The following is a 21,133-nucleotide window of genomic DNA, read 5'->3' as shown; positions in this document are numbered from 1 at the left end:
ATTGCAACACTGAAACAACTGAACAGCTGGGCTAATTTGACCTGCTGTGTTAAGCTTCTTTTCAAAATATGTTACTTGATTTCTTGGAAAATCACTTCCCCGCCGTATTAAGGCAACTACAGCAAAAGATTACCTCCAAATCATTATTTTCATTGATCTTCTCACTGTACACTCCGTATCGACCTTTGTTTGCTTCGACAACAGACCGTAATAACTGTAACCCTCTAAACACAAAATCAACAAGGTGCTGGAAACCGTCCAAGCAGACCTCCATGCTGACTCGACAGCGTCGCACACATAATTTGGCAGTTGTTCATCCTGTTTTATCTCATCCCAAGGTGATCTCTTAGTTTAGGATGAGGAGACTGTACAATCATGAGACGACGCATACTTTACGACATGGTGTGTTATCCTGTTTGAAACATGTATCTGAGAAACCGTTGACTGTATATACAGCAAGTGTCTCTGTCTGCAAGTGGAAGCTGTTTGTTTTAACAGGGCAGGTACCTAATAAAAGGAATAAGAAATGTGTGAAAGGGATATATGACTTGAAATATCAGCTACTAGTACTTAAATAGTGCAACAAAATACAAAAACTATATATTTGCATTTAGTAGAACATGGTTACATATAGGGGTGTGCATTGGCACTGCCCTCACAATTCGATTCGATTACGATTCACCAGGTAACGATTCGATTCAATTCGATTCTACGATGCATTGCGATGCATTGCAATGCATCAACATTCTACTGCACACAAGGCAAATTTTTCATCAGTCATGAGCAGGTCTCAACATAAAAAAAAAATCCCTACTGGCCCCCAGTTAATGATAACTAGAGAGGCTACTTAACTAGAAAATGATCTCAGATTAGGGGGCAATTCACTGAGGAGTGATGGTTAAAGACTTGATTACTGAAACGTAATCCGTGTCCTGATTGGTGGAAAATGCTTACAGAAAGAAAGGCCTGTTGTCAGGGAAACATCTCACTGTCAAGAGTCTGAAGTGAAAAGTTGTGGAAAACAGCAGCTGTGATGATGAATGGACTGATAAGCAGGCTAGCATTCCTCCTGTATGCCTCACTTGAAATAAGACAATGTTGTTGCTAAATAATACAACCGGCATCATCATCAAGAATAAAGAACGCTGCGTCATTCACGTGCATATTAAGTAGCCACATGTATTTGTTTTGATCTTTAAATACCTCCATAGGTTTACCGCTCCAGCGGAGAGGATGGTTAGACAGCAGCTACGTTTACAAGAGTTTGTCCAAAGTTCAAGATTGGTTGCGAATTAAGATAAACACTTAGACTACAAACTACATCTTTCATTTTAGCTTGTTTGTAAAGTCGCTATTTGCAGAGCAGAGCTGTGTTTGCACAGCGCGGTGGACGAGAGTGGACAGCCAGACAGAGCAGACTAAAATATCGCTTTCTGCCTGTACAACAGGTAGGTGGGTATTGATAAGTATTGACTCTGTAATCATTGAGGGTTTATTGTAGGCTACTTACAGTAGGCTAACGAGTGTAGCGTTAGTTCATCTGCGCCATCGTCGGTAAATAATCCCCGGTAACGTTTCCAGCTACATGTGCTGCGTGAAACGCACACACCTCGTACTGTGTGTGCGCGCAGCGCAGAATCGCTGTTCAGAATCCAAAATGCAACGCTTGTATCCAAATTAATTGGTTATAAATTACCTGAGGTGAAAATGTGAAATGTTAACATTCACACGCTTCGTGCCGCTCTGTATGACGTGTGCTGATGCAGCAGACAGAGCCACAGTGACAGAAACTTCACAACTTTATTGTCCACTCAAGGCCAGAAAATAAACAGTGACATAATCGATTATGGCACTTTGCCGCATCGATGCTGAATCGTGCATGCCCCGCATTGCAATGCATTGCCGAATCGATTATTGTTGACACCACTAGTTACATATGAAGTAGTGGATTGTTTTGTGCTTACTCATTCTAGATATGTATTCTTGTTACAAGCGGTAGTAGAATTTGTGGGCAGATCAGATTATAACAGTAATATTATTACTCTAAAATGCTTGTTGGTAAATTTGAGGTGAGTAAAGTTTAAAGGGGAGTTCCGGTAAACCTTTACATAAATTATTTTAAACATTAAACCTATGTAACTTTCAGAAAGCGCTTTCGATGAAACTTACTTCCTCTCCACTTTTATTCTCCTCATTTTTATTCGAAAGACCACACTTTCCTACATTTGTACTGGGAGTGTCCTGGCGTTGAGTGGTTTTGGAAACAAATATCTTCCACTTTATTGTGTTTATTTAACATAGGTTATACCTTCTGGTCCGGAATGAACGGTGATCCTTTCTGGACATTATCAACCCAACAACAAAGTATCTCATTTGCTGATTTGACTGCTGTAAAATAAATACTTAACAATATTCAATGGTTATGTTTAAAACTTCTTCTTCTGCATAACAATTGTGTTTTTCTTCTTTTAATTGCATAATTTTTTTATAAGTGTATGTATCTTTATTAGGCAATGATACAAAATAGCTTGTTAGCGGTTTTATGGTATTTTCATGTATTTATTGTATAAGAGGTCTCAAGTTGAAAAATATAGTAATTTTCCTTTAAGGTGCACTGTGTGTACTGTGACCTGTCAAAAGCATTATGTGTTAACTTCTGTTGAGGTTTTATAACTTAAGGATGTTCTCTCTCTCTCTGTTCTTTGTGCTGTTTGCTCACCTGCAGTTTTCCCAGCTGTAGCAGGTCTTGTCCGAGGGCAACAGACGCGAGCAGAGAGGCACAACCCAACAGCAGCATATCACTCTTCTTCCTCTGGCTGCTGCGACGGAGCGAGTCCTGGTAGTTCACCCCCGTCCCCACGCCGCCGGGCCCCTGACAGGAGCTCGTATTAACAGTAGGCAATGGGTTTGGCCCCAGGCCTCCCCACAGGGACCCCGAGTCCTCCACAGCCCCGTTACTGCTGGTCTCTGAGGGCAGCACGGACCCTGGTGACTCCTCAAACTCACAGCACTCCTCTGTTTAGGAGAGGAAAAAAAGGGAAATATAAAAGGGTTGAGATGATTGATTCTTGTGACTAACTTACAATGAAAAGCAAAGACTCACCCATTTCATTGAGGCTGGAGAAGCCGGCGGTCATGGGTGCATGTTTGGGGGACTTTCCTAGATTTGGTGCACTGGAGGACCAAACTTTGCATCCCTCACCGAGTGACTTCAGTCTGCAAACAACAGATACCATGATGTCAAGACACCACCAACCAGAACTAACCTCTAAAACAACAACAAAGTAACCAAGTACAACAATATTGTTTTCAGGTTTCTTAAAATAAGAAACAAAAAGGTTGATGTCAGATAAGGACAGCCATCATACACAACATACATTTTTTTCTTAATCAAATTTCCAGAGATAATTGCTCTGCTTCTGTCCGGTCGGCACACTGCAATGCCATATTGATTGAAAGGTTTTGTTTTTCTGTTAGGAGAAATAATCTGTCTAGAAAAATATGAGAAAAGGCAATTTATTCTCGCCTGTGAAATCTGTAACAGAAAAAGATGATCGCGATCCTCGGGATCCAATTTTTGTCACTGCAGTTTCATCAGGTACTAACCCTAGAAAATGTTGTCTGCTACATTTATCTGTCAATATCTGTGTAAATCTGTGAGGAAAGGTTGGCTGCACAGATAGGTCAAGTGCCAAAAATGTTTTTTTTTATTTTTTCAAACAAATTGTATATTGAAAAATTTCAAAAAATGTGTTCACTTCACTTTTATAGTAATACAGCTATATGTGTTTATCAAGTCATCATTTAATATGAATCACTTCTGAAACTTTTCCCAAAATAATCTGTTCCGTACACTATAAATTGACTTCATCAGGTAAAACTGCTTTAAAGGTCCCATGACATGGTGCTCTTTGGATGCTTTTATGTAGACCTTAGTGGTCCCCTAATACTGTATCTGAAGTCTCTTTCCCGAAATTCAGCCTTGGTGCAGAATTACAGCCACTAGAGCCAGTCCCACAATGAGCTTTCCTTAGGATGTACCATTTCTGTGTCTGTAGCTATTGAGGAGGAGAGGGGGGGGGCAAGGTGGAGGGTGGGGGTGTGGCCTTGACCAACTACCACTTTGCTCATTTGAAAGCCATGATGTCTCTCTCTCATGGGTGGGCTAAATTCTCTGGGTGGGCAAAGCAGAGAAAGGGGAGGTAACCTTGCTCCTTATGACCTCATAAGGAGCAAGATTCCAGATCGGCCCATCTGAGCTTTCATTTTCTCAAAGGCAGAGCAGGATACCCAGGGCTCGGTTTACACCTATCACTTCTAGCCACTGGGGGGCCATAGGCAGGCTGGGGGAATGCATATTAATGTTAAAAAACCTCATAAAGTGAAATTGTCATGCCATGGGACCTTTAAAGCTTTAGTGAGTAACTTTTTTATTTTAATAAATGTCCGTTACATTCAAGCCATTGCCAAATGAGTTGCTACAAAGCTAATTAAGACTATCAGCTCCACACAACTCTCTCTGGATTTCTCAGTATGGCTTTGTACAGAAGATTGTGTCGTCTGGTAACTTTCCCGCACAGAAACTCGAGTGATGGTAATGACCTCTTCTGAAGAGTCCATCATCTTTTTTTTAATCCTCCGCGTCCTCCTTGGCTACTAGTGGCGCGCGGTCACGTAAGGCTTGTATCATGTGGACGCTCTGACAGTTTTGTTGTCACTCCTCATGGGGGCGGCAGAAACTACGCACTCTAGCTTTAACATTCATCACTGGTATGTAAATGAATTGTGCACATACTTCTCCTCCCCGCCGACCCTCTCTTTCTGGAGGGTGGAGCTCGGTCCCCAGGTGCGTCCTTTCTTCTTGCTGGTCGACAGGTCCTCCTTTTTACAAACAGCACTGCGTCCCCACGTCTTACTGCCATCGCTCGGTGTCACTGAGGGACAGTCAGATAACTCACATTACACTTCTACCTCACATTCTCTTTCTCTCACACAGGATGCTTTCTGACTTTCAGGTGTTTGCACTCACATCTTATGGCTCTGAGTCGGGGTATGACCCCCGGGCTGGCAGGCGGGGTGGTGCTCTCGCTCCCCTGAGTCTTCCTCTTGTCCACACTGGGAGACGCCTGAACGGTGATCTTATGCTCAAAGCCTACAGGTGAGCGAGAAGAGAAAAGTTTTTTTTACATGAATCATTTTTCATTTGTCAGACATTTCCTAATTTTGGAAACACACACACACAGCGAGGTGCTGACTTGTATGAGCTTCAATACAAATTGCGTCAAAACATGTCAGACACAGACGCACCATGGTGGCCCCGGGGTAAAAGTGCTGACCATCCTCACCAGTATGCATGTGGCCCAGACCTTCTGCTGCACGTCACTCCCCATCTCTCTCTCTCTCCCTTGATTTCCTGTCAGCTTGCTACTGTGTCTCAGTGTGTACAATTCCCAAAACAATATAATTCAAGCCATGCAAGTCTTCTTTGATTTTACCATGCATGATATATTGGAGAAACATTTCCATAAAACAGAGATATGGTCATAATGTTTGTCCTAGTTGTTTTCATTTTACTCAGTCTGCCCCTCCGTCTCTGTCTCCGGCCACTGCTTACTTTCCTAGACCCCTGCGTTGCCATTCTCCATCCATCCACTAGATGCCCTCAGACTCTCCCACCTGTCCCAGTCACCTGACTCTCCCTTCCACCTGCTCACCTGTCTCCACTTCCCCTCATCAGCCCCAGCAGTATATAACCATGCCCTTTTTTTTCTTTCTTTTTTTTTTCACTCATTCCCTGCCAGATTGTCAATGTTTGTTATGCTAGGCATACCCTTTGCTTTCCAGCCACCTAAATTTGAATTTGTATCTTTATACCTGGAACATCTGCCTGCCTGTAAGCTTATAAATCTTTACTTCGTCAATAAATTGCTGAACTCTTGCTGTTTGACTGGACTGTAACATATACTGTGGACTTCCCACAATACAATTCTAGTGTGTAAGAAACTGATGCTGAAACAAGTAGTCCATTAATCACCTGATGAAATGTCTTATTTCCCAATTTAGTCAGTTGATATTTTAGTTATTTACTTGTCAAATTAAACTGGAAGTATCACTAAGATTTGGACCACACTTTCCTCAAAAGCAAGTGTGAAGCGATGATGATACATGGAAATCACTGGATTTTAGTGTGGTTTTCCTCTTTTCATAATAAAGGAGATTGAAGTGGCATTTACTTGGCAGTGTGTCGGTGTACCGTAGATGCACTTTATTACAAAAACACCATGTAACTGGGAGCTCTGCCAGTTTAGTGCACCTGATTCATCAGATTAAAGCAAATTGAACAATCTGCCTGCAGATCCCTCTTCCACCCACCAGAGGGCAGACTGATACAGTTGCTGTCTCGGCCCAGCTTCAGTAATCTGCTCTTCTTGAAGTGTCCTTTTCTTTTCTTCACACTGGGTTTTTCCTGGTACATCTGGTGAATGATGATGTTCAGCTCTCGCTCCACAATGTCGATCTCCCTCTCGGCCAGCTCCTGCTCTCTCCTCCTCAGCTGCTCCTCCTGCTCCCTCTGCTCCTCGGCTGCTCGAGCCAATGCCTCCTCCCAGGACCTCAGCTCCTGAGGAAAGGAGAGGAGAGGAGAGGGAGAGAAGGATGCATAAGAGGATGAGAATGAGGAGGTGAGGTAAGGGGAGAGAGAGAACAGAAGAGGGAGAGGAACAGCATAGGGAGGATGAGGAAGAGGAGGAGAGCGAGAAAGATAGGAATAGAGGTTGAGGAGAGGTTATTAGCACAGCAGCACCTCCTCTAACACCTTTTGGCAATCTGCTTGTTGCTATGGTTGCTAAGGTGATTCTGATTTGCAAAAACGCCTCAGACAGATAGTGATGTTGTGAGATTCCTCCCACCCTAAATATGAAAAGGGACTGTCTGCTGAAATCTCTCTTCTGTTAAATAAACTCTAATGAAACACAGATAGTCCTCAAAATGTAAGTCTACTGAGCTGAACATTTCTCTAAAATTACAGACGTATTCAGCTAATAATAAATTCACCTCTGATAAGACCTGATTTGTGATCTGTGTTTTCAGATTTCTCACCTTCTCTTTGGCCCTGAGCTCGTCAAACATCTGCTGGATCTCCAGCCTCCAGTCTTCTTGTAAGGAGTGAAAGGACTCCAGAGGCATCTGAAACATGGCCGACTGCTCAATGGCCTGCAGTCTCTTCAGGATGCTGGTGAAGGAGGGCCTGCTGCGGGGGTTTGGGCTCCAGCACTCTGCAAGATAAGAGACAAAAGGAAGAGTTATTACTGAGGTTAGTGTCATGTATGATGTCTTTTATTGCCCTAATTGGATGCTTTTAACCCCAGTGATTTACAATAAGTGCATTTAACCTCTGTAGGAACAAAAGCTAGGTGGTGTCAAAGATGTTTTATCTGAAACAACTGACTTGGTGAAGCAAATGTTTTTATTTATAGGGCAGTCTTCTGATCCTGGCTTTGACTCATGTTATACTATTCAGAAAAGAAAATGATGCATGCCCCTTTCCATTCACAAAACACCACGTTTTACAGCTAACACTACATGAAAAGGTGTTTAAAAGCACAAAGGTAGTTTCTGCTGACACTCTTGCTTAAAGGATAAGCCTGGTGTTTTTTTTTGTCAAACAAATCGTATGACAACAGCAACACCATCAAATCCATCTCTCTGATATCCCACCCAGTCTGTAGTACTCAGCCCCAAACCCATCGTTCTATCGTACTAAAAACAAATCTTTCTAACATAAGTTTAATTTTTCAAAAAAAGTGGTGCATTTGTCAGGTACTTTTCTCAGGTAGAATCAATAGGCTCTAATCATTGCTGATTTTGGTCACTTTTTTCTCTTTTCCATTTCTGGCAGTAAATAAGGCAATAACGGAAGTAGAAGAGAGCAAGATGGGACAGCATATGGCAACCATAATGAGCCAAACCCTGACTGACAGTGTTGCAGAAACATGGTGCACACCTACAGTGATCAGTACTGCCTCGCACTAAACACTAAATTACAGCCATAACCATCTAAAAAGACAAACAAAAAGAAGCAGTTCATGTTTAAAAAAAAGAATAAAAAAGCTTCAACACACCAAGTAAAATGTTATTTAAGAGCAGGCTAAAAATATGGTTTACAGCAGGTAACATTTATTTAATAGGTAAAATAAATTAGCATAAAGAGTATGTGGATAAAAGATGGAGAGGGAGGAGATGAAAGTGAAATGATGACAGGAGTAAACAGGGCGAGCAGCGAGGGATAACAAAGGAGAGATTAGCGGATGAACATGGATAAGATGAAGTGGACAGAGAGGGGAAATGAGGAGCGGAGTGGGAGAGAAGTGGAGGGAGGTGACTGAAGTTGGCTGACAGTTTAGAAAAACCTGGCCCACAGCTTAGCCGTTCCGCATAAAAAAAAAAACGAACAAAAAAAGGCTTGGGAATAAGCACGTTAAGGCAGTTTGGATATATAAGGCAGGTGTGTGTTTAAACAGAAGACCTGAACTGTGAAACAAGAGCTGGTTAATACTCCACCACTGTTAACAGAGTTGCTGCCTGGATTGTTTGCAAGGTGAAAAGCAGAAATCTGGCCATGGGGAGCCCAGGCGCAGGACTACACGAGGATGTTTAAAAAGCAACTTAATGAAACTGTTCAAGACGGTCTCCATCCATTTTAACTCTTCGTGTTCATCTCAGCTCCCAGATGCAGAATAAAAACATCTGTTACCTCAAAAATTCAAGTACGGTTTGACCACTTTCATCATCTGTGACATGTTTAAAATTATATTTGATGACCGGTGTACAGTTCAATCCCAAAACACAGAGCACAATAAAGCTTTTGAAAAATAACTTGTCAACCATTAATGAATCGGATAAGTAGGAGGAAGTTGTACCCACAAAAAAAACTGTCAAGCTGTTTGTCTCGACTTAAGACAACTTGAAAATCACTTTCTCAACAAGGAAAGCAGCATTGACTCTCCGAATTATGAATAGCGGTATAATAATCATTCAAGAGTGTCCAGGCTGCTTACCTCCCAGCAGCTGAGCGAAAGGTTCAGGGCACGTTGAGGGGATGGGAAGTGTTAGCTTGTTCATGGCGACACCATAAGCGACCGCCAGCGCGTCTATCTCCCGGTAGGGAACCTCGCCGGTCAGCAGCTCCCACAGTAACACACCGAAACTGTGACGAGAGACAAACACAAGGATGGTTTTATTCATTTCTATGTTTTAATGTCACATCTGACGGCAAAAACTATCCTCGAATAGGACGATAGTGACCATCTCTTATCAGTGGCCACAGTTCCCACTACATTTATCTGACGAATGTAGGTACTAGTTACTGTAAAGATTTTATATACAAAACATATATATATATATATATATATAATTTGATTATTACTGATGCATTAATATTGTGTGTACATATAAACAGAATACACAAAGGATTTACAGTTATTCGTTCAACTTCTGATACATACATAAAATGACATACAATTACTAACATCTTTCAAATCGTGACATTTAAATCACATGGTTTAAATCAGTAGTGGTTAGAATGCAACAACAAAAAAAATTTGAAGTAGAGTTTGAAGTAGAGTTGTCTCCTGCAGCTCTCCCTCTCCCTTCTTTGTCACACAGGCAATGCATGCTTAGAACAGCCAATAGGAACGCTCTCTATCTCTGAAATGACCTGTGATTATTTTTAGCCATGTTTCTTATTACTATTACTCTAAATACATAGTACATATACGTAAAACATCTGGAGTTCACATTGTGACATGTTAGCCCCCCTTCGACAGCCCGCCTGAAGACGTTCTGTATAAATCGGGAGAATAAGGTGAAACACAGACACGAGTGCAGTACCTCCACACATCACTGCTCTTGGAGAAAAGTGAGAGCTTGATGACCTCTGGGGCCATCCAGGCGTATGTCCCGGCTGCACTCATCTTAGTGGTCTGGTGCCACTCTCTGGCCAGACCGAAGTCTGTGATCTTCAGGGTTCTCCCGCCCAAGTCGTCATGCTCCACCGGCTCCAGGATGAGGACTGAGGAGGAGCAGAATCTTGTGTTAAAATATGACAGCCCTGTACACACAGTATATTATGTTTTAGACAGAAAAATACAAACAAAAACTGCTTTAGTAATGGAAATGCTCACTGACAAGAGGTCAAACGGCAAAGAGAGCTCAACAAGTCAGGAATTATTACAGTAAAAATCCTGTTTTTGTTTAGTTTTTTTCACTAAAGTACAAGAAATGTACTGGTTTCAAGTTCTTAAATGTGAATTAGATTTTTTTTTTTTTTTTTTACTTCTTTATGATAGTAAATTAAAAATGTTTGGGACTTTTAGTCAAACAAAACAGTTTGAAGACCTCAGCTTAGCCTTTGAATATTGTTTCAGTTATGAATTATATATTTCATTATATAAAACCAAACAACTGATTTATGTATACAAAAAAAATCAGCAGATAAAATTGTCAAACTGTATAATGAATAGGATGGACTGGTAAATCATCAACATTTGACCACATAGTCTTGTTGATTGTTTCTGAGAGCAAAAACACCCTGAAAACCAAAACATGAAGTCAATTTTAATACTCTAAATATTTAACTGAACTGTGTCACATTCAAAAACAAAAGTGTAAAAGGTGTGCATGTTCAATAATAACAATCGTGTTTACAGTACAGGTGTGGTCGGACCAGTGTCCTAGTCAGGTTTCTGCTAGAGGGCACAACTGGCCCCTCTGGTCCAGCAGTGTGTGATGACGAGTGTATATTGCCCATACAGTGACAGTCATTGTAATGTATCATTGTTAATGTTACCATTTAACCTCATCTCTCTCTCTCTCTCTCTCTCTCTCTCTCTCTCTCCTCTCCCTCCCTTCCATGTACGACTTCCTCCATTTCTGCGTGAGGGCTGGTTATGGAAATATTTGGAGTGTTCACAGTTCACGGGCACTGGGAGGCAGGTGGGGGGTGCTTTCTGTCTCTCTCTCTCTCTCACTTATCTACAGGCGTATGCAAAGGGTGGTGGAGAGAGACTACACACACAGCAGTGTCTTTGTTTACACACACATGCACTCCTGCGTGCACACACACACACACACACACACGTGATAAAGGTGTGCCTCTCTGTGCTCTGCTCTGTCCACAAGCTTGCCAGGAGACCAGTTTCAGTGATAAAGAATTGATCTCAGACCAGTCTGTACATATTTCCATAGTTGGAGAGAAGTATTCACATCCTTTCCTTTAGTAAAAGTGGCAATACCACACAGTAAAAATATTCCATTACAAGTAAAAGTCCTACATTTAAAAGTTCTCTTTTCCCCTTCAGTGTTATATTATAATATATATGCTTACTGATGCATTGATGTGTGAGCAGTAGTTAAATGTAACTTTATATTACAGCTGAAACAATCCATTAATCAATTAGTCGACTGGCAAGCATTTTGATAATCAATTACTCGTTTCAGTCATTTTTTTAAGCAAAATTGCCAAATTCTCAGTTTCTCAGATGTGAAGATTTTATGCTTTTCTCTCTCAGATATGATAGTGAACTGCATGTCTTTGTCTTTCGGACTGTTGGTTAAATAAAACAATCAGTGGTAGAAGATTTACTCAAGTACAGTTTTGAAGTACTTGTATTTGAGTATTTCCAAGATAATTTTTCTTGGAAATACTAATATTTTTCTCTTCTACCCCACTATACTTCAGAAGGAAATATTGTAATTGTCCCTCCACTACATTTATTGGACAGCTGTAGTTACTGATAACCTTTCAGATTAAGATTTAACATTCAAACAAGATCAGCACATTGTTTAAGATGAACTTTTTTGGTCTGGGAACAGTTACAAAACTTTCACGTGTGTGTGAGAGACATTTCCCCTCTAAACCTCTCAAATGGCTTTCATTAAAATAATTGTTCAAGGCCCAAAGAGGTCACATTATTAATATTTAACAAGTAACAGCAAAGATTGGAAAAAACGTTAAAACATTAACACACATTTGTTTAACAGTACTTAGATTTGTTTTCTTCCTAACCCAGTTGGGAATCACTGGACTAAACTACCAACCAGTGTAACAGTACAAGTAGCTCAACTTAGCTCCACCTGGAACAGCTACAGGAGGTAAATGCTGCTTACACACTGTTGCATCAGTATAAAATAATGAATGTCATATATAATAATGTATCAGTCACAGTGAAATTTTTTCTGCAGGATGAGTACTTTTACTTTAGATACTTTCAGTACATTTGCTGATACTTCTGTACTTTTACATGCTGGACTTTTACTTGTAATGGATTATTTTTACATTGTGGTAGTACTTTTACTCAAACATTTAACTATGTCACCATGTATCATGGCCAGTAGTTAAAAATAAAAAAATATTCTGCTAAATAAGTGATAATGAAAATAATTAAGGGAGCAACAGAAAATAATTCGGCAACAAGTTGGGGCAAAAATGCCAAATATTTACGGATTCCATTTTCTCAAGTGTTAATATTTGCTGGTTTTCTTAGTCTTCTATTAAAGTAGATTGAATCGTATTAAATCTTATTTAACATGTCAACTTTTCTAGGCATTTTTCACTATTTTCTGATCAACCCAACAATTAATTAATTAATAGAGAAAATAATCATCAGATTCAGCTACAATTAAATTACTAGTTGCCCGACTTATAACGTTGAGCAGTTTTAATCTACAAAAATGCATAATATTTTATAAGATCACATTGTTGCTATGTCAAATTTCCAGCTGGCAGATAAATGTAGTAGCATGACAAGTATATATTTTGCTTTAAAATATAGTGAACAAGAAGTATAAAGTAGCATTGAAATGGAAAACTAAAAGTGAAGAAGTACTTCAAAACATGTCTCCCGTCATCTTTTCTATTCTGATGCTGTCGTCTCTGTGAGGGACAGCTGTCTCCTCGGGGCTAACTCTTTCTCTGGAAAACAAAAGATGGAGTCCAGACGGACTCGGAAAGAAAGATGTGTTTGCATGCTTAAATGGGTGTATCCTCCTCACACCGTCTACCGTTCCTGGTTCGTTTTGTTTGTATACAGTAAATATGGAGCACATCCATACGGGGAAAAAGGACATCATGGCCTGTAGGTGAAGGGCGGGGTGGGAACAGAGAGTACAGAAAAAGAAGAGGCTAACGAGGAAAGACAGAAACTGAGGCCTGTTTACAGAAACTGAACGCGTGAGCGAAGCAGCGCTTCCACCTGCTCCTCCTGATTTAATTATAACATCATCGTGTTACTTCGCACTCTCCATGCAGCTTCTCGACACCACCTGCGAATGTTCATTCATTTATCCTGCCACAGGTTTTCACTACCGCCAGCGGTTCATCCATACGTCAAACACCAAGGATCAACATGTTTGTATTCGACTGGCAGCACAGAAACCTGAAGTGCAGCGTTACACAAATAACACCCGCGAGGGCATCGGAGGCATCACAGCACATTTTATCAGAGAGGGAGGGCGGAAAAAGTCCTTAAGGATAATGTGGCTTTTACACAATGCAGTGCAGCTGGAAATGTTATCTCAAAATAGAGCAAAGCACACAAATGAGATGAAAGCGAGAAATACAGCTGACAAGCTCCCTGGTTACTACAAAGTCTTCCATAGCAACATGCATCATGGGAAATATAACAGGCCTGGATGTGTCATTGATTCATCACACTATAATATGTCAATTTTACTATTATAGTAATCAACAGGAATAACTGCTGCTGCACTGCTCTTTAAATGCCACGATCAAATAATGAACTTTCAGTGTTTCAGTGAAGATTCAAGCATTCAGTAGCTGACCCAATTATTTTTATATGCAAAGAGTATCCGTCCTCCACTGAGACCTTTCTGTGCAAAGCTGATATCAATCAGACTTTATCTTATCAATGACCTGTGTTATGTTTGTAACCTACAGAGAGCTACTAAATAATGTCTTGCTGATAAAACACGAGTCTGCAGTTAGTTAGCAGCTCTGTGAGGCTGTGATCAAAACCAAACGGTGAGATATATAAAAAAAAAATTAGGTCCGAAGTTTGTTTCTGACCTGAAAGTGCTCATATTTTGCTCATTTTCAGGGTCATAATTGTATTTAGAGATTGTACCAGAATAGGTTTACATGGTTTAATTTTCAAAAAACACCATATTTTTGTTGTACTGCACATTGCTGCAGCTCCTCTTTTTCACCCTGTGTGTTGAGCTCTCTGTTTTAGCTACAGAGTGAGACATCTCACTTCTGTTCCAACGTGGCATCATGACTTTGCGTAAACATACACGGCACTTTCCTGAAGCCAAATGGCGTGTTATCTGTACGCATTTTCAGCTATCCACGTGTATGTCTACGCTGTATACAGCAGATGTAAACAAACCCACCACGTGGCGTCGTCACGTTGCGTGTTATCGCGAGAACGTCACGCGTGTAAATTAAAAAAAAGGTTGGGTTTAGGAAAAGAACACAGGGAAAGGCTTTAGTAACACAAAAAACTGACAAAAACACAGAAAATAATGGCAAAAACACGCTTAGGAAAACAATAAACGGTTGGGTTTAGGAAAGAAACATTGGGGAAGGCTTAAAAAAAAAAAAAGAAACGGCTGAAAATCACCACACGCGGGACACAATCCCAGCTCTCCTGGGTGAAAGTCCTGTGTTTTACCCATCCACCACCCTAACCAACCTCCTCATGCAGACCTACGTCCCTTTATACTACTCGCTACGTAATGTAGGTCAAGGGCAGGCAAATTGCGTTGATAAACACACTAAAAAGCAATTATGCGTCTTGATAACACGCCAAAATGGCTTACTAATTGGCGTGTTATACATACGCCACTTCATGAGATCAGTCTGTCTGTTCCATCTTTGTTGGGAGTCGCACATGCACAGTACGTAGGTAAGGACTACTAGCCAGTCAGAAGCAGAGTATGAGGGCGTGCCATGCTAGCAGCTAGGCGAGCATTATAACATGCGTTACAAACAAGGTTATTATAGTTTTGCATTTTTCATTAGTTTTTATTTTTATTTCATTTGGACTTTTTGTTTTCAAATTCAGTTTACTTTTAATTAGTTCTTAAAGTGGGTTTGCTAGTTTAGTTTTTTTTTAAATGCTTAGTTTTTATTAGTTTTAGTGTTAGTTTTAGTCTTTTTTGTAATATGGGTTATTTGTCAGGGCCAAGATTCAAAAAGGTCAGAAAAAAGTATTGTGTAATAATAACAAAATAATCAACAAAAACATCATACAATTTTAGAAATATGTATTCACAATGTATTCAACAATAACACCAGTACATAAAATGTACATATGGGCACAAATACGTAAACAGTCTACACAAGACGTCGCAGTAAGTGCAAAATGTGTAAGTGACGTGTGCCAGGAACAAACCTAAATAGCCAACAGACTAAAGAAGACATACACGAACAGCATGTATTCAACCCATTTTTGAGCCACACATGACATTGCTGTCAGAGTGTCAGGGAGCTCAACTGAGAAAAGAACATGAAAAATAAAAATAAACTCTAGACGGCCAACACATTTAGATGAACCATCTCAAAATGAACTAGGCAACTCAATGAATTGGGCTGCCCAGCATTAGATGCATGTGCTGCAGCTCTATAGCTAAGCTCTAATCATTGCAGTTGAATAGCAATACAATACTGCATATGTTGTACTTGACATCATTACATGACAACAGTGAATATTTTGGACACTTCAAGTACACTGAGATCCAGACAGCTGGCAATATAAAGCACCATCTCAGCTGGAAGCTGATGTGGTTTGATAAACAAATTAACCAACGCTTCCTCCCGCTTGTGGTGTTGTTGCGTATTTACTAACCAGCATCTATCGGGTCGCTGGTGAAAGCACTCCTGTAGTGTTTTCTGTCCTGCGGTTGTCTCCGTCATGCTGCCTGGCCCTTACATTACCGGAGGTAGCTTCTGTTTCAGGGGAGGGGGGCTTGGCGTTCTCCTTTACCTTGTTGAGGTCTATGGTTGAGGTACCGGTAAGCTAGGTTGCCCTCCTTGTGCACACTTCTTAAATGTACTTTCAAATTCAAGGGATTTTTCCCTTTTAATAAATTGTCCACATATTTTACGACCTTCCACTGCGAGGCACTTGCTTTTATCTGACACACAGTCATTTTCAAAGTAATCCCAAATAGGACTCTGCTGCTTTCTTCTGACTTTCGGTACCGCCATGATTCCAGGTGAGGGGCACGGACTATGTTGTGTTCAATAAAACATGGAAAGTCTGAATTTCTGGGTTACCAGTCGTAAACTGTATAGATGTCTATGGTCGGAAATGTCAACTCTGAAAGATATAACGTTATTTGCTCTATGAAAGACATTGAAAAAGACGACAACTAAGGACATTTACTCTATAATTTTATTTTAGTTTTGCTAAACACATTACAGTTTTAGTTAGTTATCGTTTTTCTGCAATGCCTCGTTTTTATTTTTATTTCAGTTAATGACAATGTTTTTTCCCACCTAGTTTTTGTTATTTCGTTCGTTTTCATTAACGATTATAACCTTGGTTACAAAGTGACGCACGTTTGTCACGGAAGTGAAGGCTGGACTACAATAGAGCTGTTTGGAGCAGTTTGTGAACAGTGTTTTCTGTTGGAGATGGGAAGTCCCTTTGGGGTGGACTTTGGGATTTTTCACTTTTGTAAACCTATAACGTGAATAAAAAACACAAAGGAAAGGGAAAAAAGACAAAAAGCATAATATGAGAACTTTAAGCCTCAGTGGTGAAGTAAATGTAAAGTTGTAGTAGTAGCAATGCTCATATTTAACAGTGTACACCATCTTATATAAGCATCTTAGCGTGCTAACATTGACTTATGTCTACTAATAGCACTAAAGTACAGCTGAGGCTGAAGGTAATGCCATTAGTTATGCAGGCATGTGTTCACAAACCAAAGTATTGGACAAATTATACATTTTGATTTTGATAGCTGACAGATATTGCTAGCCCTGGAGCCACATTGCAAGAATTACTGTACATTTTGCAATTAAACTAATTTTAGTATCAAGTTAATAATTAGTATTATAAAGTGATCCTGTTCTTGCTGTTGGTTAGGGCTTTCTCATTATTCTCATTTATGATTAACATGCACATTATTTTCTCCCTTGTTTGGTCAATGAAATGTCAGAAAGTAGTAAAAATGCTCGGTGTAATTTCCCAGAGCCCAAAGTGGCCTCTTCAAATAGTATGTATTATTCAACCAACAGTCAACAAATCCAATACAGTCAAAATAGTTGCCAAATAATTTTCTGTCGTTAGACTAATCGACTAATCGTTACAGCTCTGTTGATATGAGCACCCTGATTACGTTTCTTATGTCCAGATGTTCCAGATTTGAAAGGGGTTCTACTCCAGAAAAGATATCCAGATAATGTAGAAAATAGGCCCTGGTCTGTGTGATGCCTTGTGAAAGTGTACCAATACCATTTAAACCCATTGAGGACTGGCACGCTGTGAGTATGCACTATTTGTCATTGAGTGCAGACTTTGAGGACTGCAGGGTTTAGGGCACACAGTATGAGACGTTATAGCATGTTGCAGTTCTGTCACAGCCAAGTATTATTGATTAGCTGTCAAAAACATCCGCTGATTGTGGCTGGGTTGGTTCAGTGGGTAGAGCAGGCGCACATATACTGAGAGGTTTATGCCTCGACGCAGAGGTCCAGGGTTCGAATCTGACCTGGGACGATTTCCTCTTCCCCCTTCTCACCTAGCTGTCCTATCAATTAAAGGTGGAAAAGCCCAACAAAATAATCTTTTAAAAAAACATCTGCTGATTGTCAAACTTTTAGAAAGAAATCAGAGAGCGCAGCGGTTTCCTGCACCGTGTGATTAAGTGTTGATTTAACCTTTCAACTGCCGCCGCTCTTTCCTCCATCCTTGGACCCTGACCCCGGCTCAGTGTTGTGTGTTGAGAAATGCCACTGAGTCAATGTTCAAACACAGGAGTAACCAGCGAGGCTTTAACCTGACTAATGATCTCCAGACTGGTTAGTCAGTGCATAAAGCAGAGGAGACACATTAGCTTACAGCCCACTCAGATATTTCCCCACAGAGGAATGCAATCCATGGCCCTTTTCTCTGAGTGGTGGTATTTCTGTCAGAGCCACTTCCATCAAAGTTTATAACACTATAAACAAACATGTTTGGCATTAGGTGGTTCTTATCTGGAAACTCTCTACAGAAGAGGACCAGAGAAATGAGGATACACTATAAGTTTAGGATGGAGTATTTGATGCAGGCTTTTGCAGTTTTTAAAGTCCACAGATGTGTATTTAAAGTTGAGCTAAAAAGATATATATTTTTGGTCCATTTGATGTCTGCGTTATAACTGGTCAATAAAGTAGTGAAACTGACCTTCCCTGATTTATTTTGCAATCTTTGGCCTGATCTTGTCTAAACCACAATCTTTAATCAGTGGCCTCAGAGCTCAAAGTCCAGTCTGATCTCATGAAGTGGCGTATGTATGACACGCCAATTCATATGCCATTTTTGGCGCGTTATCAAGACGCATACTCACTTTTTAGCGTGTTCATCAATGCTGTTTTATTTATTTTTATTTGTAGTTTATTTAAATAGGGACAGATACAAAAAACATAGATTATTACAGAAATAACAATCCAATGCCTGTATCACAGTGTTTGTAGCCATGGCTAATTCGCAACACCTGTCCCTAGGAGGGCTTTTAACATTTCAAATAATAGAAGAAGTCAAATTTTGTTTGGCCTCCATTGACTTACATTACCTTGCGATTGCATGTGAATTTACGCCGTAGTGAGTAGTATGAAAGGGTGAAAATCCGTTTACATTTTGGCAAAATGACAAATGAAATACCCCTTCAATCACATATTGAGACAAATGCATTCTGTATTTCTGCACTGGATCTGGATTTCCCAACATAAGATGAAAGCCACACCATGATAGAGACTCAATGAAGATACGAACTTCACAAAAGTGTTCAAATCAGTTTTTAGAGTTGACACCAAAAGACGTGTTAACCTTTTCTTGTTTTGTGTTATTTTGGCCCCATTCAGTCTGCTGTGTCATTAACTTGTTGTTATGGTAACAAGGGCAGAGGTCACAGTCCGAGCCTATGATGCTGGGAAAGAGGAGAAGAAAACCCTGCTGCGTCTATGAGGATGCTTGGTTTTTTCTTTTTCTCACTTAATTTACTGTTTAAAAGGGCGCTCGACTGATTTGAGGATTACTATTCCTCATGTGAAATCTTCATTTTCTCAGTGAGCTTTCTAAAGTCTGAAAAATAACCTTGAACTTTTTTTTTTTTATAAAGAAACACCTACGTTACAAAGTGGTGGGCAGAGAGTCTGACAGATTTGGCAGTTTAGAAAGTAGGGTCTAATGATGCATTATGGGAATGATAGCATCCAGAGTTTAACCCGCACTCAAGATTGGGAAAAGTCAAGGTCAGGATATCTCAGCATCTATTGCTTTTTTTGACCATTTGTTTTAAATCTGCCACATTCATGTCAGCCAACATTCTGGGAAGTGCCCCTTTAAATTCAGTGGATTCTCTATTGGAATCAGAGCATCTACTGTATATAATCAACAGTTTAGGAAGTGTAGCCTTACTGTTCTACCATCTGGTACGTAAATCGTTGATGTTCCGGATTTGAGGAATAAACTTCTCCAAGACAGAAAAAAAAACACAACAACCATCATGAACATTATTTCTCTCAGTGTATGAGAGCAGTTAGCAAGGTTTTTTGCAGACATTTCCTTTTTTCTCTTTCTAACCCATCTTCCCTTTCCCCTCATTAGTCGCTTTTTCATCCTCCTCTCTTATGCAAACACAGGTGTAGTTGTAGGGTGGAACAGCTGTTGCCGTGGCGCCAAATCAGCAAATCAGATTCCAACAAACTCGCGAAAGAGTCTCTGATATCTCCCTCTAACCCTCCGCAGCTCACCAAACCTTCACAGCTTCTCATCCCCTGCATGCCCAGGTCTGCTGGTTGTTTAGGCTAACAGCACCACCTCAGTGCTGGTCCCAGCCGTCTGTCAGGGTGACAAATACAGCAACTTGACTGACATGGCAGCTAGCCGACAGTGCATCAACAGATGAGATACGGGCCCATGGGATGCTGAGCAGCCAGCTCCCCCCGCCCCTGTAGGCCCGACGTCTCTGTTTCGGCAACGATCAAAACCTTGCCAACAAAAAAAGGAACCTCCCCCTCCAACCATACTGCCTTACGACTGTCTCTTCATCTTTGCATCCCTTCTTTTCCCAAATAATCATCCCCTCTTCCCCTCCCTCCCACTGCCGGTGCCCACTGCCTGACTGTCTGCTGTTGCAGCTGTCGCCAGGCTGGCTACCATCACAACACACCGGGGAGAAGAAATGGAAGAAGAGACGCAGGGAAAGCAAAAAAGTGCAGGGAGTCAAAAAAACAGAGTAACTGAGAGGTCGATTGTGTGTACATAATGTGGGGTGTTGGTGGGAGTGTGTGTGTGTGGGGGGGGCAGAAGATGAGGGGGCAAACGGGTGGCGGTTTGAAGATGATGAATGGGGGAGGGAAGACAGACGATGAGAGGAGGAAGGAGGCAAGAAAGGGACACAAATGACAAGAGTGAAGAGCTGCAGAAATGAGGGCAAGCGGGTAGAATGAAATATGGCGAAGAAGCAGCCGAAAAGGGAGGAAGAGCCAGTGCAGGAGAGTACGAAAAGGCAAGAAACGGAGAGAGAGAGATGAGGGTGAAAAGGAACAAGCACTACGAGAAAGAGGGTAATAATGAGTGGATGAAAAGATGCGGGCTGCTAGAGGTAAAGAGAGATGACTGGAGGGAGAGCTTTTGTCATTTTCCTGGCAGCACATACCAGATGTCTTTGTATCTCAATAGGTCTCTCCATTTTCCTTTGGCTTTCACACATCTCGTCTCTCAAGAGATTTCAAGCACAGGAAGACATGAAAGATCTCTCCAAACACACACAAAAACCTTCAAATAACCTAAAATCCATGTCTATTTAATTCAAATACAGTGTGAAAAATTCAAACTGTTGTTTCTCTATCAAAACCATTCAGTTTAGTTATCTAAAAGTTGGAAAATGTAGCAGTGTG

At 40.7% G+C, this 21,133-nt stretch overlaps 1 protein-coding gene across 1 annotated transcript in view; it reads right to left on the bottom strand.

The window, feature by feature from the left end:
* map3k10 (mitogen-activated protein kinase kinase kinase 10) overlaps positions 1-21,133 on the bottom strand; it is a 39,722-nt gene that overhangs the window by 3,480 nt on the left and 15,109 nt on the right. Inside the window, exons 2-9 of the mRNA XM_039780340.1 lie at positions 9,889-10,069; positions 9,057-9,205; positions 7,099-7,274; positions 6,373-6,619; positions 5,030-5,152; positions 4,796-4,934; positions 3,104-3,216; positions 2,720-3,015 (exon numbers count right to left, since the gene is read on the bottom strand). Of these exons, the coding sequence (XP_039636274.1) occupies positions 2,720-3,015; positions 3,104-3,216; positions 4,796-4,934; positions 5,030-5,152; positions 6,373-6,619; positions 7,099-7,274; positions 9,057-9,205; positions 9,889-10,069 (1,424 nt within the window). The remainder of the gene's footprint in view (positions 1-2,719; positions 3,016-3,103; positions 3,217-4,795; positions 4,935-5,029; positions 5,153-6,372; positions 6,620-7,098; positions 7,275-9,056; positions 9,206-9,888; positions 10,070-21,133) is intronic.

The sequence above is a fragment of the Perca fluviatilis genome, chromosome 2 (genome assembly GCF_010015445.1).
Source record: "Perca fluviatilis chromosome 2, GENO_Pfluv_1.0, whole genome shotgun sequence".
NCBI classification, from domain to species: domain Eukaryota; kingdom Metazoa; phylum Chordata; class Actinopteri; order Perciformes; family Percidae; genus Perca; species Perca fluviatilis.
Note: the sequence above shows the minus strand (reverse complement) of the source record. Positions and strands in the feature narration are given on the sequence as shown.